The sequence below is a fragment of the Malaclemys terrapin genome, chromosome 4 (assembly GCF_027887155.1).
Source record: "Malaclemys terrapin pileata isolate rMalTer1 chromosome 4, rMalTer1.hap1, whole genome shotgun sequence".
Classification (NCBI taxonomy): Eukaryota; Metazoa; Chordata; order Testudines; family Emydidae; genus Malaclemys; species Malaclemys terrapin.
The window spans coordinates 125108363-125126017 of NC_071508.1; the positions used below are offsets into that span (position 1 = coordinate 125108363).

Consider the following 17655-nt stretch of genomic DNA (forward strand, 5'->3'; position numbering starts at 1 on the left):
CTCTGTTATACAATGGGGAATTAAACACAAAATTAAACAGAAATTAGCATCTTTTAACTCAAACATTTTATTGAATTTGCACATATACAGAAATATCTAGTTTAGCTCACAGAGTGAAATATTTGAACTGATTCTTATAGTATACAATCGGTAATCTTAAGCCTACTGTTAGATGGCTGTCGGAAGGAGCAGTTTAGGAAATATATAAAATAACATGGAGCTTTTGAACAAATCTCTATTTTGTCACAATTATTGCCTCAACTAGATAATCTTGCCGCTTGGGCATTAACAAAAATAATTTAGTAGGACATGCTGATGATTTGAGATGTGAAGTGAATCTGTTTTCGTACCTAGCAAGTTTTCAGTTCTAACTAATGCAATGTAATAGTTTCAAGAAAATAAAAATAAAACTTGGAATATACTGGAGATAGACTAGAAACTATTGTCTTCATTTACAGTTCTGTAGGATTAACCACTCTGCCCATGAACAGCAATGTTTTGAAAGTTTCTTCGTAAATCATAAAGAGGAACGGCTGATTCACTTTAATGGTAGGAGGCATTGAGTATGCAGTAATTTCTGACCCACTAACAGCTGCTGCTTCAGTTCCTTTCTCATCCACTTCAATTACTGCTCTTTGGATAATCTAATAACGCAAAGAGAACAATATTATAAACACCAAAAGTGAGACTCTTTATGTGGAGAACAGTCATCAAAGTTCCAAACACCTAATGTGTGGCAAGCCTCTGCCATACAGTAGGGTTACCATATGTCCGTTTTTTCCCGGACATGTCTGGCTTTTTGGTAATCAAACCCCCATCCGGCGGGAATTTCCAAAAAGCCGAACATGTCCGGGAAAAATACTCCCTGGCTTACCTTAGAGCAGGCGCGCTCCCTGACTCCTGGGCTCTGTAAGAGCCGAGCTGCCCGAGCGCTACCGGCTTCGGGCAGCCCCCATGCCTCCGGACCCTGCGCCACCAGCCAGGCACTTCCCCTCCTGGGCTCCAGGGGCACAGGGTCCAGAGGCATTGGGGGCTGCCCGAAGCCGGTAGCGCTCGGGCAGCTCGGTGCTTACAGAGCCCAGGAGTTCAGGGAGCACAGCAGCCGCCGAGCCTGGGAGGGGAAGTGCCCGGCCGGGGGCACAGGGGTCCGGAGGCATGGGGGCTGCCCGAAGCCTGAGTGCTACCGGCTTCATGGTTTGCTGGGCAGCCTCCAGACCCTGCGCCCCCAGCTGGGCGCTTCCCCTCCCGGGCTCCAGCTGTGCTGGGGAAGCGCCGGCCGGGGGCGCAGGGTCTGGGAGCTCCCCGGCAAACCGTGAAGCCGGTAGCACTCGGGCAGCCCTTTTCGCATGGCTGGGAGGGAGGAGGGGGAATGCGGGTGCTCAGGGGAGGGGGCAGAGTTAGGGCGGGGACTTCGGGGAAGGGGTGGGGCCGGGGCTCCTTGGAGTGTCCTCATTTTTATTTTTTAAATATGGTAACCCTACCATACAGGCCCAGGGATTGAGGGTCACAGTGAGGTTCTGATCTTGCAGTTGATGGCTGCACTCACACAGAGCCCCATTGGCTCCAGTGTGACTGCACAGCTGCTGTAGTCCATCTGAACGCTATCAGTTGCAGGATCAGAGCCTAAGAAGCTTCCTGGATACATTTCTAGAAACAATTATACAATTTCTGTATGCATAATTTGGCGGGGTAACTTTCTTATAAAAAAAATGAAGGCTGAACATTTGATCTTCAAGCCACTTTTCCTAGTCACTTTTTCCCATAACCCAAATCCATGCATAGCCCAGGTTGGCCAGACCACAGAATCTGTTTTACAATCTTCAGATTTAACTAACAGAATGTATAGAATGAGCCTTCAGTTCCTACTCCTGCTGACCCTACATTCTACATTTCATGATTAAATACAGAGACAAATGTCTATTAGTGGTTCTGGTTGTTTGTTTCTTTAATTAGCTTGTTTCTGATTAAGTTTAGTTAGTCTCAAACATTGAAAGGCTTTACTTGGTTAAATATTGTGCATTCTGAAATTATTATATGATTATAAAATCATATAAACATAGGACCTGAAGGGAGATCAAAAGTCATCAAGAAGTCATTTAGTGCATTCCTCCATGCTGAAGCACAATTAAGTATACCTAGCCCGTCCCTGACAGGTATTTGCCTAACCTGTTCTCAAAAACCGCCAATGACAGAGATTCCACAACTTCCCTTTTTAAGCTGTTTCAGTCCTTAACTATCCTTCTAGTTAGCAAGTTTTTCCTAATAGTGAATCTAAATCTCCGTTTATGTAATTGCACCTGTCTTGTTTTATTGCTATATGTTTATAATCTTGAGAAGATTTCCTTGAAGCAAGCAGTAGCACAGAACTAATGAGTACAGACATACAAAACAATCCTGTGAGGTGTTTGCAAGCCCTCAACTCCCACCAAACTCACTGGGAATTAAGGTCACTCAATACGTTGCAAGATCTGACCCTTTCCCCTTTATTTCTGTAATGTATGCATCTGGCTATTTCCTCAGTTCTTAAGCCTATGTCTGAAAGCTTCGTGGTTAGTTTATGGTCTAGGACATAAAGACAATTGAAGGTGTTAACATCACCAATACCAAACTCTGATGACTCTGTTCAAGTCCTAAATCTGTTTCTGAACTAATGTAACTCACATGGTAACATTTAGTAATGCTGCAATGGTCCTATGCCAGCTGGTGCATTAATTGCTTTTAAAATCAGTTAACAGATGCTATTAAAATTAGATTGTTTTATAATAAAATTAATAGCCAATTCTGGATTATACAATTTTTCCTGGTATCTGCGCAAGGGGAAGAGTATGCTGCAGATTCTCAACCTGATTTACACACATTAAATGGTGTAATAGCCAATAAACTAAAAATCTGCTATTGTATCTTCTGTATTTTTACTCTTGGGATATGAAATAACCATTTTGATTAAGGTCAGTTTACAAAGCTATCATAGTTTAAATACTTTTACATTTATATATTTGGTGAGGCAACTACTATGCTCTTTAAAAGGGTGCAATCTATGAAAACGACAGTGGTCCATTTGGTATGGGCCATGTTCATGTTTTGTCCTCTTTGGCATGTCTCTTACTGCCGGATGGTGCTGGATTGCGGTGGTTCTCTGCACAGGTGTACAGAAGAGGTGGGGGAAGTCTCTGAACTAGAGCTGGGCAAATATAATGGACTTGTCAGTTTGATAGCAATTCCAAAAAATAAAAATGAAAAAACCTGTTTTGGATCAACTTGAGAATGAAAATTTAGTGAAGCACAAAGCCAAAAATAATTTTGTTTTGGGTCTAAACAGCCCTTTTTTTCAATTTTCACCATTTTTTAAAGTTTCTGATTCTTAAGTACCATTACAGGAAATTTTGAAACTAAAAATTGTTTTGAACTGAAAAACATAAACACTTTCTTTTAAAAATGATGTAGCAAACTGTTCTGATATTTTTCTGATTTTTTTTTTAACTAGAACAATTTGGTGGAATTGACACAAATTTGTGAAAAGGTTTAGTGTCACCAAATCTGTACATTTTGCTGAAAAAATGTTTCATGTAAAAGATGATGCCCAGCAGTACTCCAAACTTCCCTCTCCCACTGCTTCCCTCTGCAGATTTGTGCAAGAGAAGCCAAAATGTGACTCTTAATGGACTGAGAGTAAGGAGTGCTGGGTTCTATTCCTGGCTCTGTTCTGAGACCTTCAGCAAGTCACCTGATCTTTTTTAAGCTCTTTGAGGCAGGAACGGTTTCTCACAATGTATTTGTACAATACCGAACACAACCAGGTCCTGATCTTGACTGGGCCCTCTAGGCACTAATATAATACAAAAAATAAATAACAAGAAGTAGCTTATAAGTCTTACCTTTGATACTTTTACAAATCTTTGATCTGTAAGTTTACTCAGGTCTGCGTTCATTGTGAACAGGTTTTGAATTCCCAGAGTAGGAAGCAGTTGATGCATCTGGTATTTCTGGTCTAATTTGAACTTTGGAAAGAAAATGTCCATTTTTCTGTAACAAACATAAATACTGGTAATATAGTGAAAAAACTGACAAAGTCCTAATTTTGGAACAAGAAAAATGTCCTTATCAGAGGCTTGATTTTTCTCCATGAATTTTGCTTGTCTCATTATCCTAGAATATACTTAGTAATTATTATTAGAAGGGTCATTCAGTAATATTTTGCACTTCATTAACCTTTCATCAGAGGATCTAAAAGTGCCCTATAAAAATTAGTGAAACTTCCTCACTTGTACGATGCAGAGCTGGTGTAGCCATATTGCTCCCAGGATACGAGAGACCCAGGGTGGTTAAGGTAATATCTTTTATCGGACCGACTTCTGTTGGTGGGAGAGACAAGCTTTCGAGATACACGGAGCTCTTCTTTTGGCCTCAAGCACTTAGAGGTAAACATGGGACTCAAACTGACCTTTTCAGGGGGAGAGAAGTTCAGTTTGAGTCCCATGTTTGACTCCAAGTGCTTGATACCCGAAGAAGAGCTCTGTGAAGCTCTCAAAAGTTTGTCTCTCTCACTAACAGGAGTTGGTCCAGTAAAAGATATTACCTCACCCACCTTGTCTCTCACTTGTATGAGGCAGACAAGCGATATGTAATGGTCAGTTCAACCAATACTGAAATGCAACCAGCTCTGGGATCGAATTCAGCAGTGCACAACATGCTACACAACAGTTTAGGGCAGGAAGTGAAGAATAGTTGAAATGTAGGGGAATCTAAGTAGGCAGAAGGTAAATTGCTGCGTAACAAAAGACAGCAGGGCTAATGCTTTCTCTCTTATGAAAAATGTCAGGGCCACAAGGGGTCAGAACCTCTAGTTTCCTGCAGCACAGTATCTCCACTTCTATGATGAGGCATTGATTAATTCAATCCTGAACCAGGAGAAAGAGTGTCACCTACTGAATTATATTTCATGTGAAGAGATTAATTTATTTTACATTCTTATAGCTCAACCTATTTAATATATTTGTATTTATGCTTCATTGCCCAAATATGAAATCCCTTCATGAGTAAGCTGCACACACTGGTTAGCCATGCTATTTTGGCTGGAAGTGCCAAACTGAAGACTGCAGTTAGGGCCTGATGTTTGGGCTTGGAAAGGCTGGACTGTGCTCTGTGAGACGTACATTTCTTAGTGGGATAGAGGAGATGAATCAATCTTAAATGAAGGCTTCAAGTGAGAGCCCTACACCACTCTTATGTACAAAGGTTCTGTTTTGGGGGATTTGGAAAGACCTCGCCTCCGTGCGGATGCCACTCCACAGAGAAACCAGCACATAAGTGGGTTTCTTTTACCTCAGTAAATATGAAATATGTTAGTATTGTCAGGATGTCAGTGTGAAGCTATACCTGGTCTTCATGTTTCTAAGCCACGATTCCACAAGCTCTGCTGTTATGTGGTCTTCAAGTGAAGCGTAATCTCCCTCCTTTTCTGGCATGGCAATAAGCATGTGTGCACTCCCTCTGTAGGGAAGTTTTAGCACAATGCATCCTAAGTTCTTATCCGAAGTTGAGGCAACCTTGTCTGATTTAAACATCATGGGCACCTGTACATTCCTATACTTGTCTATATGGAAAATCTCCAGTTCTGTGAACCTTGTATTAAATGGGTGCAGCCATTTGCCTTAGAAAAGAAAGAAAGAAAATAATTATTCATACTCATACTTCCTCATGGTAACAGTTCTGAAGTTCTTAAAATATTATCCAATTATATCCATTGCTATACGGTCATGTAGGATTTTGGGCCCCTTGTGCGTAGGATGGCTGGATGACAACTATGATATCTTTAACCTACATACTTCAAAACATTTTACAGCAAAGGAGGGCAAAACCACACAAAATAAACAGACCTAGGCTCAGGAGGGATGGAGGGGAAGAAACATGATCAACAAATATTTTCCCCATTGTCCCTTTGTCCAGGTGGTCAATTACCCCCAGGCTCCAAACTAATGAATATTCTTTTATTTTACTGAATACCATATAATCATCCATTTTTTGCAGAAATGCTACTTGACTCTGACACTCCACTAGAAGTTTGTTCCTCCTATTCAATACTCTCTTTTTAAAGTGATACCTCCGTACGTTCTCATTCATGGAGCATCAACAGTGGGCTGCCTCCCTTGTGAGTGCTATGGCTGGACACCATATATGTTGATGATACTAAGGGTACATCTACACTACAGCGGGCAGTCGATTTAAGATACGCAAATTCAGCTACGTGAATAGCGTAGCTGAATTCGACGTATTGCAGCCGACTTACCCCGTTGTGAGGATGGCGGCAAAATCGACTTCTGCCGCTTTTTGTCGGCGGCGCTTACTACCACCTCTGCTGGTGGAGTTAGAGCGCCGATTCGGGGATCGATTGTCGCGTCCCGACGGGACGCGATAAGTCGATCCCCGAGAGGTCGATTTCTATCCGCCGATTCAGGCGGGTAGTATAGACCAGACCTAAGGCCTGCATTTCCTTTCTACCATTTCTTTCCTATCTCAATTTCTGGCAGAGAAAGGGATCTGGATGAAATCCAGCTGGGTTGGATTCAGTCAAAATAAGACACAAGTGATGCCTGTTGATAAAAGATGGTTGATTGTTGATGGGGAATTGGCAGAAGCGATGAAGGCATCTGCAGGCTTATTTTTTAGAGGCTGTCAATCTAAGTCTTATTTGGGATTCATCTCTACTCACAGCTTCCGAATGAGAAGTGGTGGCCAAAAACACCGTCTTTCACCTTTATACTTGACAAAATCTTTTCTTTTAAAAATGCAGGGCTTGTCATGATTATGGGCAACAGGGGATGGATCACTTGATGATTACCTGTTCTGTTCATTCCTTCTGGGGCACCTGGCATTGGCCACTTTGGAAGACAGGATACTAGGCTAGATGGACCTTTAGTCTGACCCAGTATGGCCATTCTTTTATTCTTATGTTCATACTCTTGTCACCTCAAGGCTAGACTACTACACCATTCTCTACCTGGGATTAGCCTTGTTGTCCATGTGGAAGCGGTGGCTGCCGTAAACAGTACTTGTCTTATAGGTATATTATACCTATGTGCCATGCTCTGCACTGGTTAATTCATTTAAATAATTTAATTCATGGTGCTGGTTGCTATCTGCTGAAGCCTAAATTTCCGGCATGCTGTTTTTAGACTTGGTCTCTGCCAACAAATCCATACGAACTCACAGGAGCTTCTGACAAACTGTTCTCCCTCATGGGCATTCATCCCTGAATTTGCTACTGCTAGAAAGCAGTCAAAGCCGGACCTTGCCATTTTTGGAGTCTGCTGTAAATCATAGCACTTTTTCAGGCTTTCTCACCACTGCATTTCTTTTAGTAACAAGTTGTCTTCTAACCGTCTTTTCCCAAAACTCAATGTTCCAGTGTGGTTACTCTGTTTAGGTTTTGTAATATCTCACTCATTAGTAAATTATCAGGGTATCTCTATTCACATATAAGTCTAGCCAATCCATTTATTATCTCTGTGTCTTGGGTGGGCTTCATTACATCTTAACTAACATTCTTCTTCAAATAAAGGAAACAGAATTACACACCAGACACAGACTATGTCCCAATGAGTGCTACTAAGCTGTCAGTACAATAACATTGAACTCTTGGGGAATATCCTTTTAGCCTATTTTACTGCTGCTGCTCAGCTGTTCCCCCATCTCAAGGAAAATATGCCTTGCTCTGAGCTATTGTGAGATGAGCCCCCATACCAGACTGCAGAAATTTCTGAACTTCCACCATGGAGCATTCTGCTTGGTCCTCTTTGTTTTGTTTTACTTTTAAGTTTGCATCTGTTTTCTTTCTTCAGAAGGAGAGAACTCTCTGTATGATGCTGTCCTCAAGAGAGAGAGAGAGTGTACACTGAGCCAGAGGCTTTTCCTTCACTCTCATGATCCTGGGACCAAGTACAGCACTTGTCCCCAGGTACAAGTCAGAGTTAAATAGTTTCTCAGAACCCAAAGTGGCTGAAACTACTGCTGCGGATTGGGACAGCATAGAGACATTATCCTGGCCACACCTCCTTTTCTCTGTCTATGTCACTGAAAACAGCACCCGATCCAAGGCCCAACTAAATCCAGAAACCTCCCCTTGACATTGTCCCAACTGGCTATTTATATGCCAAGGAGGAAGGAAACCACACTGTGGGGCCATTTTCCTTCCCTCACTTGAGCATGCACCTACGTAGTGGTTTCCCTTGATCTCTTCTTGGAGCAGTGGGCATAGTCTGGGGTTCTCTGCTCCCCCTTTGCCCTACTCCTGTCCCTGCACTCTTGTCTTTGGTCCTGATTAATTGACCCAACTTTTTGTGCCACCCTTCCCCTCTGATTGAGGGGAGTGGACTATCACTATTTGTGCTGCGTGGGGCCTCCTTTGAAAAATCTGGTCCTTCTCAACTAGAATTCAGAGACTACTGACTGCAGGGGGAGGGACACAGGAGCTTCTACACCAGCTGTCCATCAGCAGAGAATTCCCCTGTGTGGTGGAGATACATTAGATAATTGCTATGTGCTCCTTGACCTAGCCAAGGATCTAAGCCCTTGTTTCTTCTGGTTCTGTTATTTAACTGGAAACTTGTCCTTCCTCTTCTCTCATGCATATTCTGGGCACCAGGGACAATCTTGGATTATTTTGGTTTTTGCAAGTAGTACACTGTCTTGAATTGGAAACTTTTAATGTATACCCTGCCCTTCTCTGCTCATTCAAAGGACCTGGGGGAGCATTATTGGGGAAAACACCACAATAAAATGCACCCTTATAAATGGGATTCCTGGGCCAGGTTGAGGCATTTTAATGTGAGAGGTGATATTTCAGTGTGCCTTGGAATTCTGGAGAGGTTGAGGTTACTGCTCCAGATCTGACCCAGGTTTACAGTGTCCAAAGTTTATCATGTGCTAGCTCTGCATACCCGTGACCTGCAGGGTCCTCACCATCATAATGCTTCCCATAGGAGTTTCATCCCTAAGAGGACTGGATGGCTTCAGGGACCTGAAGGTGGTCTGAAAAATCACTGGTTTCTCCAGGGGAAACTCCAGCCGGGGCCTCTGGGCCCAGGCTGGCCTCCTTTGGCTCAGTGAAACTGAAAGAAAAGAGTTGAACTCCTGTCCTGGGACAGCTAATTTGCTGTGTAATCAGGGAGCCTTGTTGTGTGACAGGCAGTTCGCTCCCTTCTCGTTAGGGGGGGATAGGAAGTGTCTGCAGAGTCTGCTTCTTCACAGCCTACTTGGGGCTGCTATGTGGCCCTAGCCAATAAACTTTGGCATGCTGTGCTTATTTTTCCTAATTTGATTGCACCTCTCTTGCCAAGCTAAGGGCCTTCCAGATTCTGATAACTTCTTTCTGTTGCACCAGATCAATATGTGGAAGGATAAGGTGTGGCTCTTTTCCCTGATCAAAGAGACTCTTGTATGAAATGGGGAAACTCTGTGTTGCCTTGACCAATGCATTCTATGAGAAATGAACTGGTGCCCTCAGCCCAGTGTCTAGAGTACATATGCCCATATTACAGCTATCATTACAGTGGGCACCGCAATAACGGCTCTGATTGGCAGGGAGCCCAGGGAGATTGAACAACCTTCTCGGCCCTCAAGATGGACCTTTCAGAGAAGGATTAAGACAAGTTAATATGGTACTGAGAGGAAGTTTTCACTGCCTCTGTCTGTGTTCTAGCTGTTCTGAGAATGGAGGTCTGCAGCATTCAAGGCCCTTTTCAGTACCACTAAAATCATTTACGGTTTAAAAAAATTAATTAAAAAAAGGAAATCTAATAGGGGACAATGGGGAAATACTGTATCTTTGAAAATGCTTTTCCCCAAAGGAGAAGCCCCCAGCCACAATCATTGTATTTGAATCACTAACTCAGTTATAATGAGTATATAACATATGTACAGATCCAGTTTGCAGTGAACTCAGTAGCATTGACAGGTTTACTTGACTTGCCTGATGCACAAACGTTCTGCACCATATTTTGAGCTCAGCTGCAAATCTAGAGTAGCAACTCCCAGTGGAGTTTTTCTGGAGCTGCACTAAAGTAACTGAGAACAGAGTCTTGCCTGTTGTCTTTTTATAAATGATGATCTTACAGTATAAAATCAATAGTTACCTTTAAAGAGAACGTAATCCACGAGAACCAGTTTAGCATGCTGGTCAAGTTCTTCAAAAAGCTTTGGGATTTTTCCTTTGGTCTTCTTGTTAATATTCTGATTTATGACATTTTTTGCTCGGGTGGAATTATGAAAATCCACACTTAAGAATTCCATATCAAAGTACTGCTTGGATAGATTAAGGAAAGGCTCCTTGAGTCTGAAATTTTTTTGAATAAAAGAAAAACTACCTCTCTGCAGAACAAGCTCTTCATTCTCTGTGATGTTATCTTTCAATTGTTTAAACAAAGCTGGCAACTGATGAAAATTCTCTTTGCCCTGAAAAAGATGGAGGTTTGTACCCTGAATGATTTGCTTGTAGGTTTCCCCATCAGCTGCGAGCATGAGCACAGCCATCACAAATGACACAGAGAGCGGAGAGAAGAACACATTATTGTCATGCTTCAGTGCTATTTTCCTGTAGAGATTGAATCCAAAATCCATGTTCTTTTCAGTGAGGTTGTAAAGAGTGAACTCTAGAGGGACTTGCTCTGTAAATGGCTCTGCGGTGCTTCTATGCAAAAGTTGGTCCATAGTGCTACCTTCATTCTCATGATTCGGCAAGCAACTCTTCCCTTTATCTTTCTTTCGATTTCCAGGCTTGCCAAGAGATGTGCTTAATTCAATGCACATTTCACATAAGAGAAGAAGGCAAATCCCTGCTTTCATTTTGGAGTCCAGCACTGAGCTTCTTTCTAGTCAAGAAAATGAAAAGAAACAATAAAGTCAATGACCATTTTTCTTTTTTTTAATTGAAAATACCTTGCTTCTGGGTTTCAGATAAAGAGGTCATGGATATAGCCAAATGGTTTCAAGTTCCTTCCACCATGTAATTCTCACCAATCCCCCCTCTCCTCCCAAGTTATACACCAACAATGTAAAGTTTGAATGGCCAATGCCCAAATCAAAAGTCAAAGTGAAAGTAATGGAAAAAAAAGTCTCCATTCTTTCAAAATGGATGCAAAAGAGATGTCATGACCTTTATCAAGAGGCTCACTTCATATGCTAAACAGTTCATCATGTCAAGTATCAGGGGGTAGCCGTGTTAGTCTGTATCTACAAAAACAACAAGGAGTCTGGTGGCACCTTAAAGACTAACAGATTTATTTGGGCATAAGCTTTCGTGAGTAAAAACCTCATTTCTTCGGATGCATAGTTCATCATGAAAGTCCCTGACTAATCTTCCTATGTTAAATTGAAGCCTGTCTTAAAAGAGTAGGTCCAAATTTTCAGATGAGGCACATTCATCTCCACCTGAAGTCAATGAGAGCTACCTATTTTAATGTGATGAATACAAATGTAGAGAGAGAAATAACTTGTTGACAATTAAAGGGCTAGTGTGTGTAATATGCAGTACGTATAAAAATACCAGCATTGAATTTCTGCACAATATATACTAAAAGAGTCAAACTGTAACCACTAGTTCTGAGTCCCATAAATGAGAAACTCTGAGAGTTGGCCATACTTTAAAAAAAATGTGATTGGGAGAATTCAAAAGTTCTACATTTCAAATTGCTTTAGAAGCCTTTGAAAAATTACTAGAGGTTTTGCTGAATAACATAGACCTTCTTTTCTAGGGAAAATTAGCCTGAATGACATGTCAGTGTTTTTTCCAATTACATAGAAACGTTCAGTTAGGAGAAAAGCAAAGCATTAATAATAATTTTTGAAAAGGCCAGTGGTCTTGGGCCTGATTTTCCTCTGATTGTTTACCCCCATGTAAACCAGGAGTAACTCTACTGAAGCCAAAGGAATGATGATTGTGCACGACTGGTATAAGGCAGAGGAGCATCACACCCCATCGTCTCTTTTAGTTTTTAATTCAGCCTTGCAAGCTTGTGAAAATGAAATCTTTTGTTTTAGAGACAGGATGGCAATAGCACAAGAAGGAATTAAATATTAATGACCCTTCCAGACACACACCCCTACATCCATCTGGAGGATAATAGAAGACTTATTGTTACCATGGAACCAACACCTACTATTTTTATAAGTAAGGGTACTCTTTCCAGCTGTGAGTACTGACTGTGTTGTGGGATGGCTCTGCCCTAAGAAAACCCCCCAGTGAGGAGGGGAAATGACAGGTACTCCAGATTTTCATGATGTCTGTAATAATGTCTCCTCCCTTGTTGAATAGTCGCTCTGAATATTGAGCACCTGTGCTGGTGGACAGCAGGGATTCAAATGCTTTCTTGGCAAGAGTAAGGTAGCTTGAAGTCTTTGTTCTCTAATATTTGAATAGGCTGCTTGTGAACTTCAGATGTGGTTCACCTTTAACAGCAGCTCCCTCTTTGCAGAAGGAGATTGCTCTTATGTTCATGGATTTGTGAAGAAGCAATAGATGAACTAGTCCTACAAACATGAAGGAGTGTACAATTATGAACCTTGGAGTAACAGGACTGCTCAGAAGAATGACTTAGACATAGTACCTTTTGTTGAAGATCCTATTGAATAGGGAAGGGGGGACATAGTACTTCCTTCCAGCCTTGTAAACAAGACTGCACCCTCTTAATTTCCATGTTACTGTTTGTGTCTGCTGAGCTATGATGAGGTTGTGAGGCCCTGGACTGAGAATCCAATACCATTGTAAACAGGTAAGGAAATTCGTCATTCCCTTTCACTTTTCATTCATCTGATATGGATTATTTATTCTTGCGGACAGAGTGGTGCCCAGATCATATGTAGTGTTACCTCTGGTTCTTTTACACTTCACTTATCAAATATTGTTTTGTAAGATCCGATGAATGCTGAAGTGGGCTTCTGAATGGACTGAGGGTGAGACACTTACTCTATGTTTGGAATATTATTATTCTCTGTCACAAGCAGTGATTTCTAAGCAACGTTCATGCAGAGGAATGTTCTGTAAAACCTTGCAATAAGAAAGTTAAATTTTCAAAAAGGCCCCAATTTAACATCCAAATTTGCTCATGCAAAATCCAAAATTTGCATGTGAAAATGGAAGTTGCTTATATAAATCACATAGATGCAAAACTTTTCTATCTACGTGTGTAATTGCCATTTGTGTATTGAAATCAAAAACACTGAACATACAAAATAACCAGAGCAAATTTAAAAGCAAAGTGTGAATTGTTTCCCATACAATAGAGGATAGAATATCACTTTTATACAATATTTTGAATGTGCTTATTTTCAGACAGGAAATCCCACCCCCTTCCATCCAAATTAGAAGGGTGTTCCAAACTCTGTTAGGATGGCTAGAAAGAAAAATGATCTGGTGCCATTTGAAATTTCATTCTGCACCAGTTCTCTTTGTATAAGAGTGATCATAAGAATGAAGAAGAGGTATGAAAAGATTGATTCTGTTAAATGGGCCCATCATTAAAATAGTAGGCTTTTAGTTAACTAGATGGAAAGAACAGTCTCAATAGATGTTTTGTTGTTAAGGGATATCTGATCTCTAACACCAGAGTATGGTAATTGTATAACTTGACATTTGTCATATGGCCAGAGAATTATGTGATAGACTAGGTGACCTCTCGAGGTTCCTTCTAGCTCTACATTTTTATGATTTTATACAAAAATCTGGCATTATCTGAATGCCATAAATTCAGAGTTCAGCAAACCCTCATGATTGCCTAAATCAAGATGTGTAATTGTCTGTGGGCGTAAGCCCTGAAAAGGCACTTTCATGTAAGACATCTGGGCACAAAGTAACAGCCCACATTTGGCAGTCAGGCAGTCAATTTTCTATTGAAATAGTGAGTTACATTCTGTACAAGATGGCAGCCCAGATGGGCTATAATGAATGAATCAGGAGACAATGAAATAGTTGAATGTGATGCATCTTCCTAATCACATGTAAAATGTGGAAAATATTAAAAATATACAACTTAAAACCATTTCCACCAATTTTATATTTATTTTAACTATATCTACACTCCCAGTGAAATTCCCTATGCCCATCACACACTGACTAAAGATGTACTAGGTGTGGGTCATGAAAGCCCCTGCCATTTTATCCTTTTTAAACATTACTAGAATCCCAAATATATGAAATATGAAATCCCTCTCATAGGTTAGATTGGACTGTCTTGGAGACTGCTTCTTTCCCTCTGCACCATCCCAACAGTTGAGATCAGCTCTTGCTAAGACTGAACTCTGTGGGAGTGGAGCAGGGAGGGGTATGACTCCTCCCTTTCTTCTCACACAGGCATTGCACTGCACCGCACCATCTTCCTTATTCCCCAGGGAGAACTCACCATGGTCCCTCAAAAACCCACCAATGCAATTCCTGGATTGCCCAACAGGGGGCTGCATTATGACTCTCACATCCCATCTGGGTTGAATATGCTTCCTCCACAGCACTTACCTTCCCTACTTGTCCAAGGAGCAGGAACCCTAATCCTAGAACAGAATCTGTTTCCATAAATGGCTGTGGACAGTGCTATCACTGGACCAGTCTATAGAGAATACCTTTTAACTTCACCTTTAAACTAAACATTTATTATATCTGTGACCCATACATAGTACTTGGGCTCAGATTTTGCTTTTCATGTGTTCTCTGGAGCTCTAATATACCTTAATTGTTGGCAGATTGTCATTTATGGTTAATATAATTATCTGATGTGACCACATTACTTCTATCATCTGAGTTAAGTGGTTAAGGTGAAATTCACTTTGGTCTAACAAGCCTTCTCAAGACCCTCTGCACAATTTAAATCTCATGTAATCCTAGTGTAGGCCCTCTGCACTGGGAAAATTGCATGAGGAGGTTAAATGCATTATCCAGACAGGATGAATGTGTTCTGATCAGTCATCTTCAGATCAAAAGTAAGTTTCCATCTAGGGTACAAATAGTTGGGTGGAAGTTTAATGTTGAAACTGAAAATTGGGCAAAACTTGGTTTTGATACAAGCCTAAAACTTGAGCTAAATTTCCTGAGTCTCCAGCTCTGTGGTGGGATTTGTAGTTTGGAGACTCTGAAGCCAAAGGTGAAGTAAAAAGTGTGTGTGGGGGGGGATCCATCACACTAAGAGGTTACTTGAATTCCTGGTAAACCAAACCTCCTGAGTATGGCATGGCCTTAGTTTCTCTTTAAAAACTTTCTCATCACTCTCTCAGCAGTTGTCCGATCCTACATTACTCTTTACATTAGCAAGGGGCAAACTATGCATCTGTGCAAAGCCCAAGAAACCAAACTGTGCACTGACAAATTTTGCAAGGCTTGGGGGAAGCAATTCTCTTCCAGCTCCCTATACAGCACTGGTGCTCCTTGGCCACTACTGCAGTTATAGGGCTGCCGCAGCCTCTGCCCCTGCAATGCACCCCTTACATGGGAAGGAACATAGTGACTGATCTTCCTAGACTCCTCCCACCTCCGCCCCCTCCTTGGCAACAAAGATAGGGGCCCCTATGGAATTAGACTTTATGATAGGTTTGGGGTATGCTCTCCCTCCATCCACTCCTGGTATCCTGTTCCTCCAACACCAGATGAATCCTGGCATCTTACATAATTTCTGTGGTAGGCAGAGCCCTCTGCCACTGAGCAGTTGGCAAGATCTGCTTTTTATAAAATTCACAATTAGAGGGACTATCCTGTTTTCACACAAGTCAATGGCAACAATCCCACTGATGTTAATAGCAACAGGATCAGGCCCAAATGTTTAATAAACATAGTGGAGAACCAGCTTCTCCTTTGCTGCTGAGGCTAGTGTCTAGACTTTTTAATTGCCCTGAGATAAAGTAGCTGATAACAATGCACCCAGCACTCCCTGCATTATTTGAAGAGTCTGTGATGTTATTCCAGATTCAGTGCTTGGCAGGGAACCGAAGAGTGAAGTTTTTACTTAGGGCCTGATCCAAAACCAACTGAGGTGAAGGGAAAGACTCTCTAGACCTCAAAAAAGCAAAACTCCCGCTAACTTGGGAACATTGCTAAAGAACACACAGTTGGACAATAGTCTATTGCAAGTTTGGGATTTTAGACATATCATTATAAAGTTTTGCTGTTCAACATCAATAACCGTCTGATAAACAAAGCTTTTGAACGGTGTAGAAAATATGAAAGTAGAGGAAGAAGCTTTGAAAACAATCATGTATTTGTTGTCTAAATTGTAAAAGCAAAAGCTTGCATTTGTACAGAATGTGAAGTTCAAACATTGTTTTGGATTCCCAAAGATCTCAGTTTTGAACACTGCAGAACAGAAGACACATTTCATTAAAAATTTTAACCATGAAAGCAGGAAAAAGTTGGTATAAACTTTGGTTTAGGATGATTTGTAGTACCAACATATCTACAGTAGGAGGTTTCTTGCTTTTTGCTCATACTAAAAGGTTTCCCCTTGAAAACATTATAGCATTTTAAATTAAAATAAAATTTCAATATACAGATAAAATCAACTCCTGCTTGAAACACTGCATAATGTTAAGAACATGCAGATATAATTGCCCTCCTCTTCTCGCCCCCCGCCCCCGCATAGGTATTTAAAATTCTTAGTTTAAACAGTTCCGTCTTACCAACAAGGCAGCTCGTCTGTTACTTTTCTCAATCAACTATACTTAAAAAAAACAAAGTTAAATGATGACTGTCCAGTGATGAAGGTCAACAGCAAATATTTGGTATTCCAAAGTGTAATGCTCTGATTTTGTAGGTTATATATTAACTGCTGGTACACAGTGAAAGATGAGTGTCCTATAAGTGGAGGGCCATGTTCCAGTAAATGTCTTATTGATCAATAAAATAATGACAATACTATTGCACTCTCAAATTAACAGATTTGATAGTCTATCTTGGGACCTGATTTTTGTCTTATTCGGACAATGGGAGTTTGGCCTGAATTAAGACTAGAGTGGAATTTCAAAAGTGCCGTAGGGCAGTTAGGTACCCAGCTCTCAGTGGGAGTCAATAGATGCTGGGTGCTTTACTCCTATCTGTGCCTTTTGGAAATCTGCCCCTAAAGAAGCAGGCCTCAGATACAGACAGTAGATTTGGAATTCCAATTCCCTGGCACTGCATGGAAGAAATCTTACTCCAATATAGGACAGATGGAGGGAGAGGAAAGCAAAGTCACTGTGATATCCTTCTGTACATGTATGTGTGTGCGTAATGATGGATGGTGGTGGGGGAGATGGGATGATGAGGGAGTTGGGTGTGTACAGTAGCATGCCCAGCTTTCATGCAGCACTCTTTCCCTCAGCAAAGCTAACACCGATTTTAGTATTAGTATTATTTCAGTGGCACTCACAATGCCCGGGTCCTGGCCACCGGTCCAGGGGGCTCTGCATTTTAAATTTTAAATTAAGTTTCATAAACATTTTAAAAACCTTATTTACTTTTACATGCAACAATAGTTTAGTTATATATTATAGACTTATAGAAAGAGACCTTCTAAAAATGTTAAAATGTATTACCGGCACGTGAAACCTTAAATTAGAGTGAGTAAATGAAGACTCGGCACCCCACTTCTGAAAGGTTGCTGACCCCTGGACTAAGCTATGTACACTTCAATACAAAATTCAGATGCT

The 17655-nt window shown here is 41.1% G+C and overlaps 1 protein-coding gene across 1 annotated transcript; it reads right to left on the reverse strand.

Moving 5' to 3' along the window:
- Positions 1 to 48: 48 nt before the first annotated feature.
- SERPINA10 (serpin family A member 10) lies at positions 49 to 16735 on the reverse strand. Its single transcript, XM_054026464.1, has 5 exons — positions 16648 to 16735; positions 10131 to 10865; positions 5377 to 5650; positions 3876 to 4023; positions 49 to 644 (listed from the first exon to the last, which is right to left on the reverse strand). Exons 2-5 carry the CDS (start codon positions 10837 to 10839, stop codon positions 453 to 455), a joined length of 1323 nt encoding a protein of 440 aa, XP_053882439.1. The 5' UTR covers positions 10840 to 10865; positions 16648 to 16735; the 3' UTR covers positions 49 to 452.
- Between the last annotated feature and the right edge of the window lie 920 nt (positions 16736 to 17655).

Excerpts from the sequence above, each read along its gene's own strand:
- SERPINA10 (XM_054026464.1), bottom strand. The coding sequence starts at position 10,839 with ATGAAAGCAGGGATTTGCCTTCTTCTCTTATGTGAAATGTGCATTGAA. Across the intron at positions 5,651-10,130 it reads GGATTACGTTCTCTTTAAAG|GCAAATGGCTGCACCCATTT; the intron begins GTAACTATTGAT and ends TTCTTTTCTAAG. Across the intron at positions 645-3,875 it reads GATTTGTAAAAGTATCAAAG|ATTATCCAAAGAGCAGTAAT; the intron begins GTAAGACTTATA and ends TTGCGTTATTAG.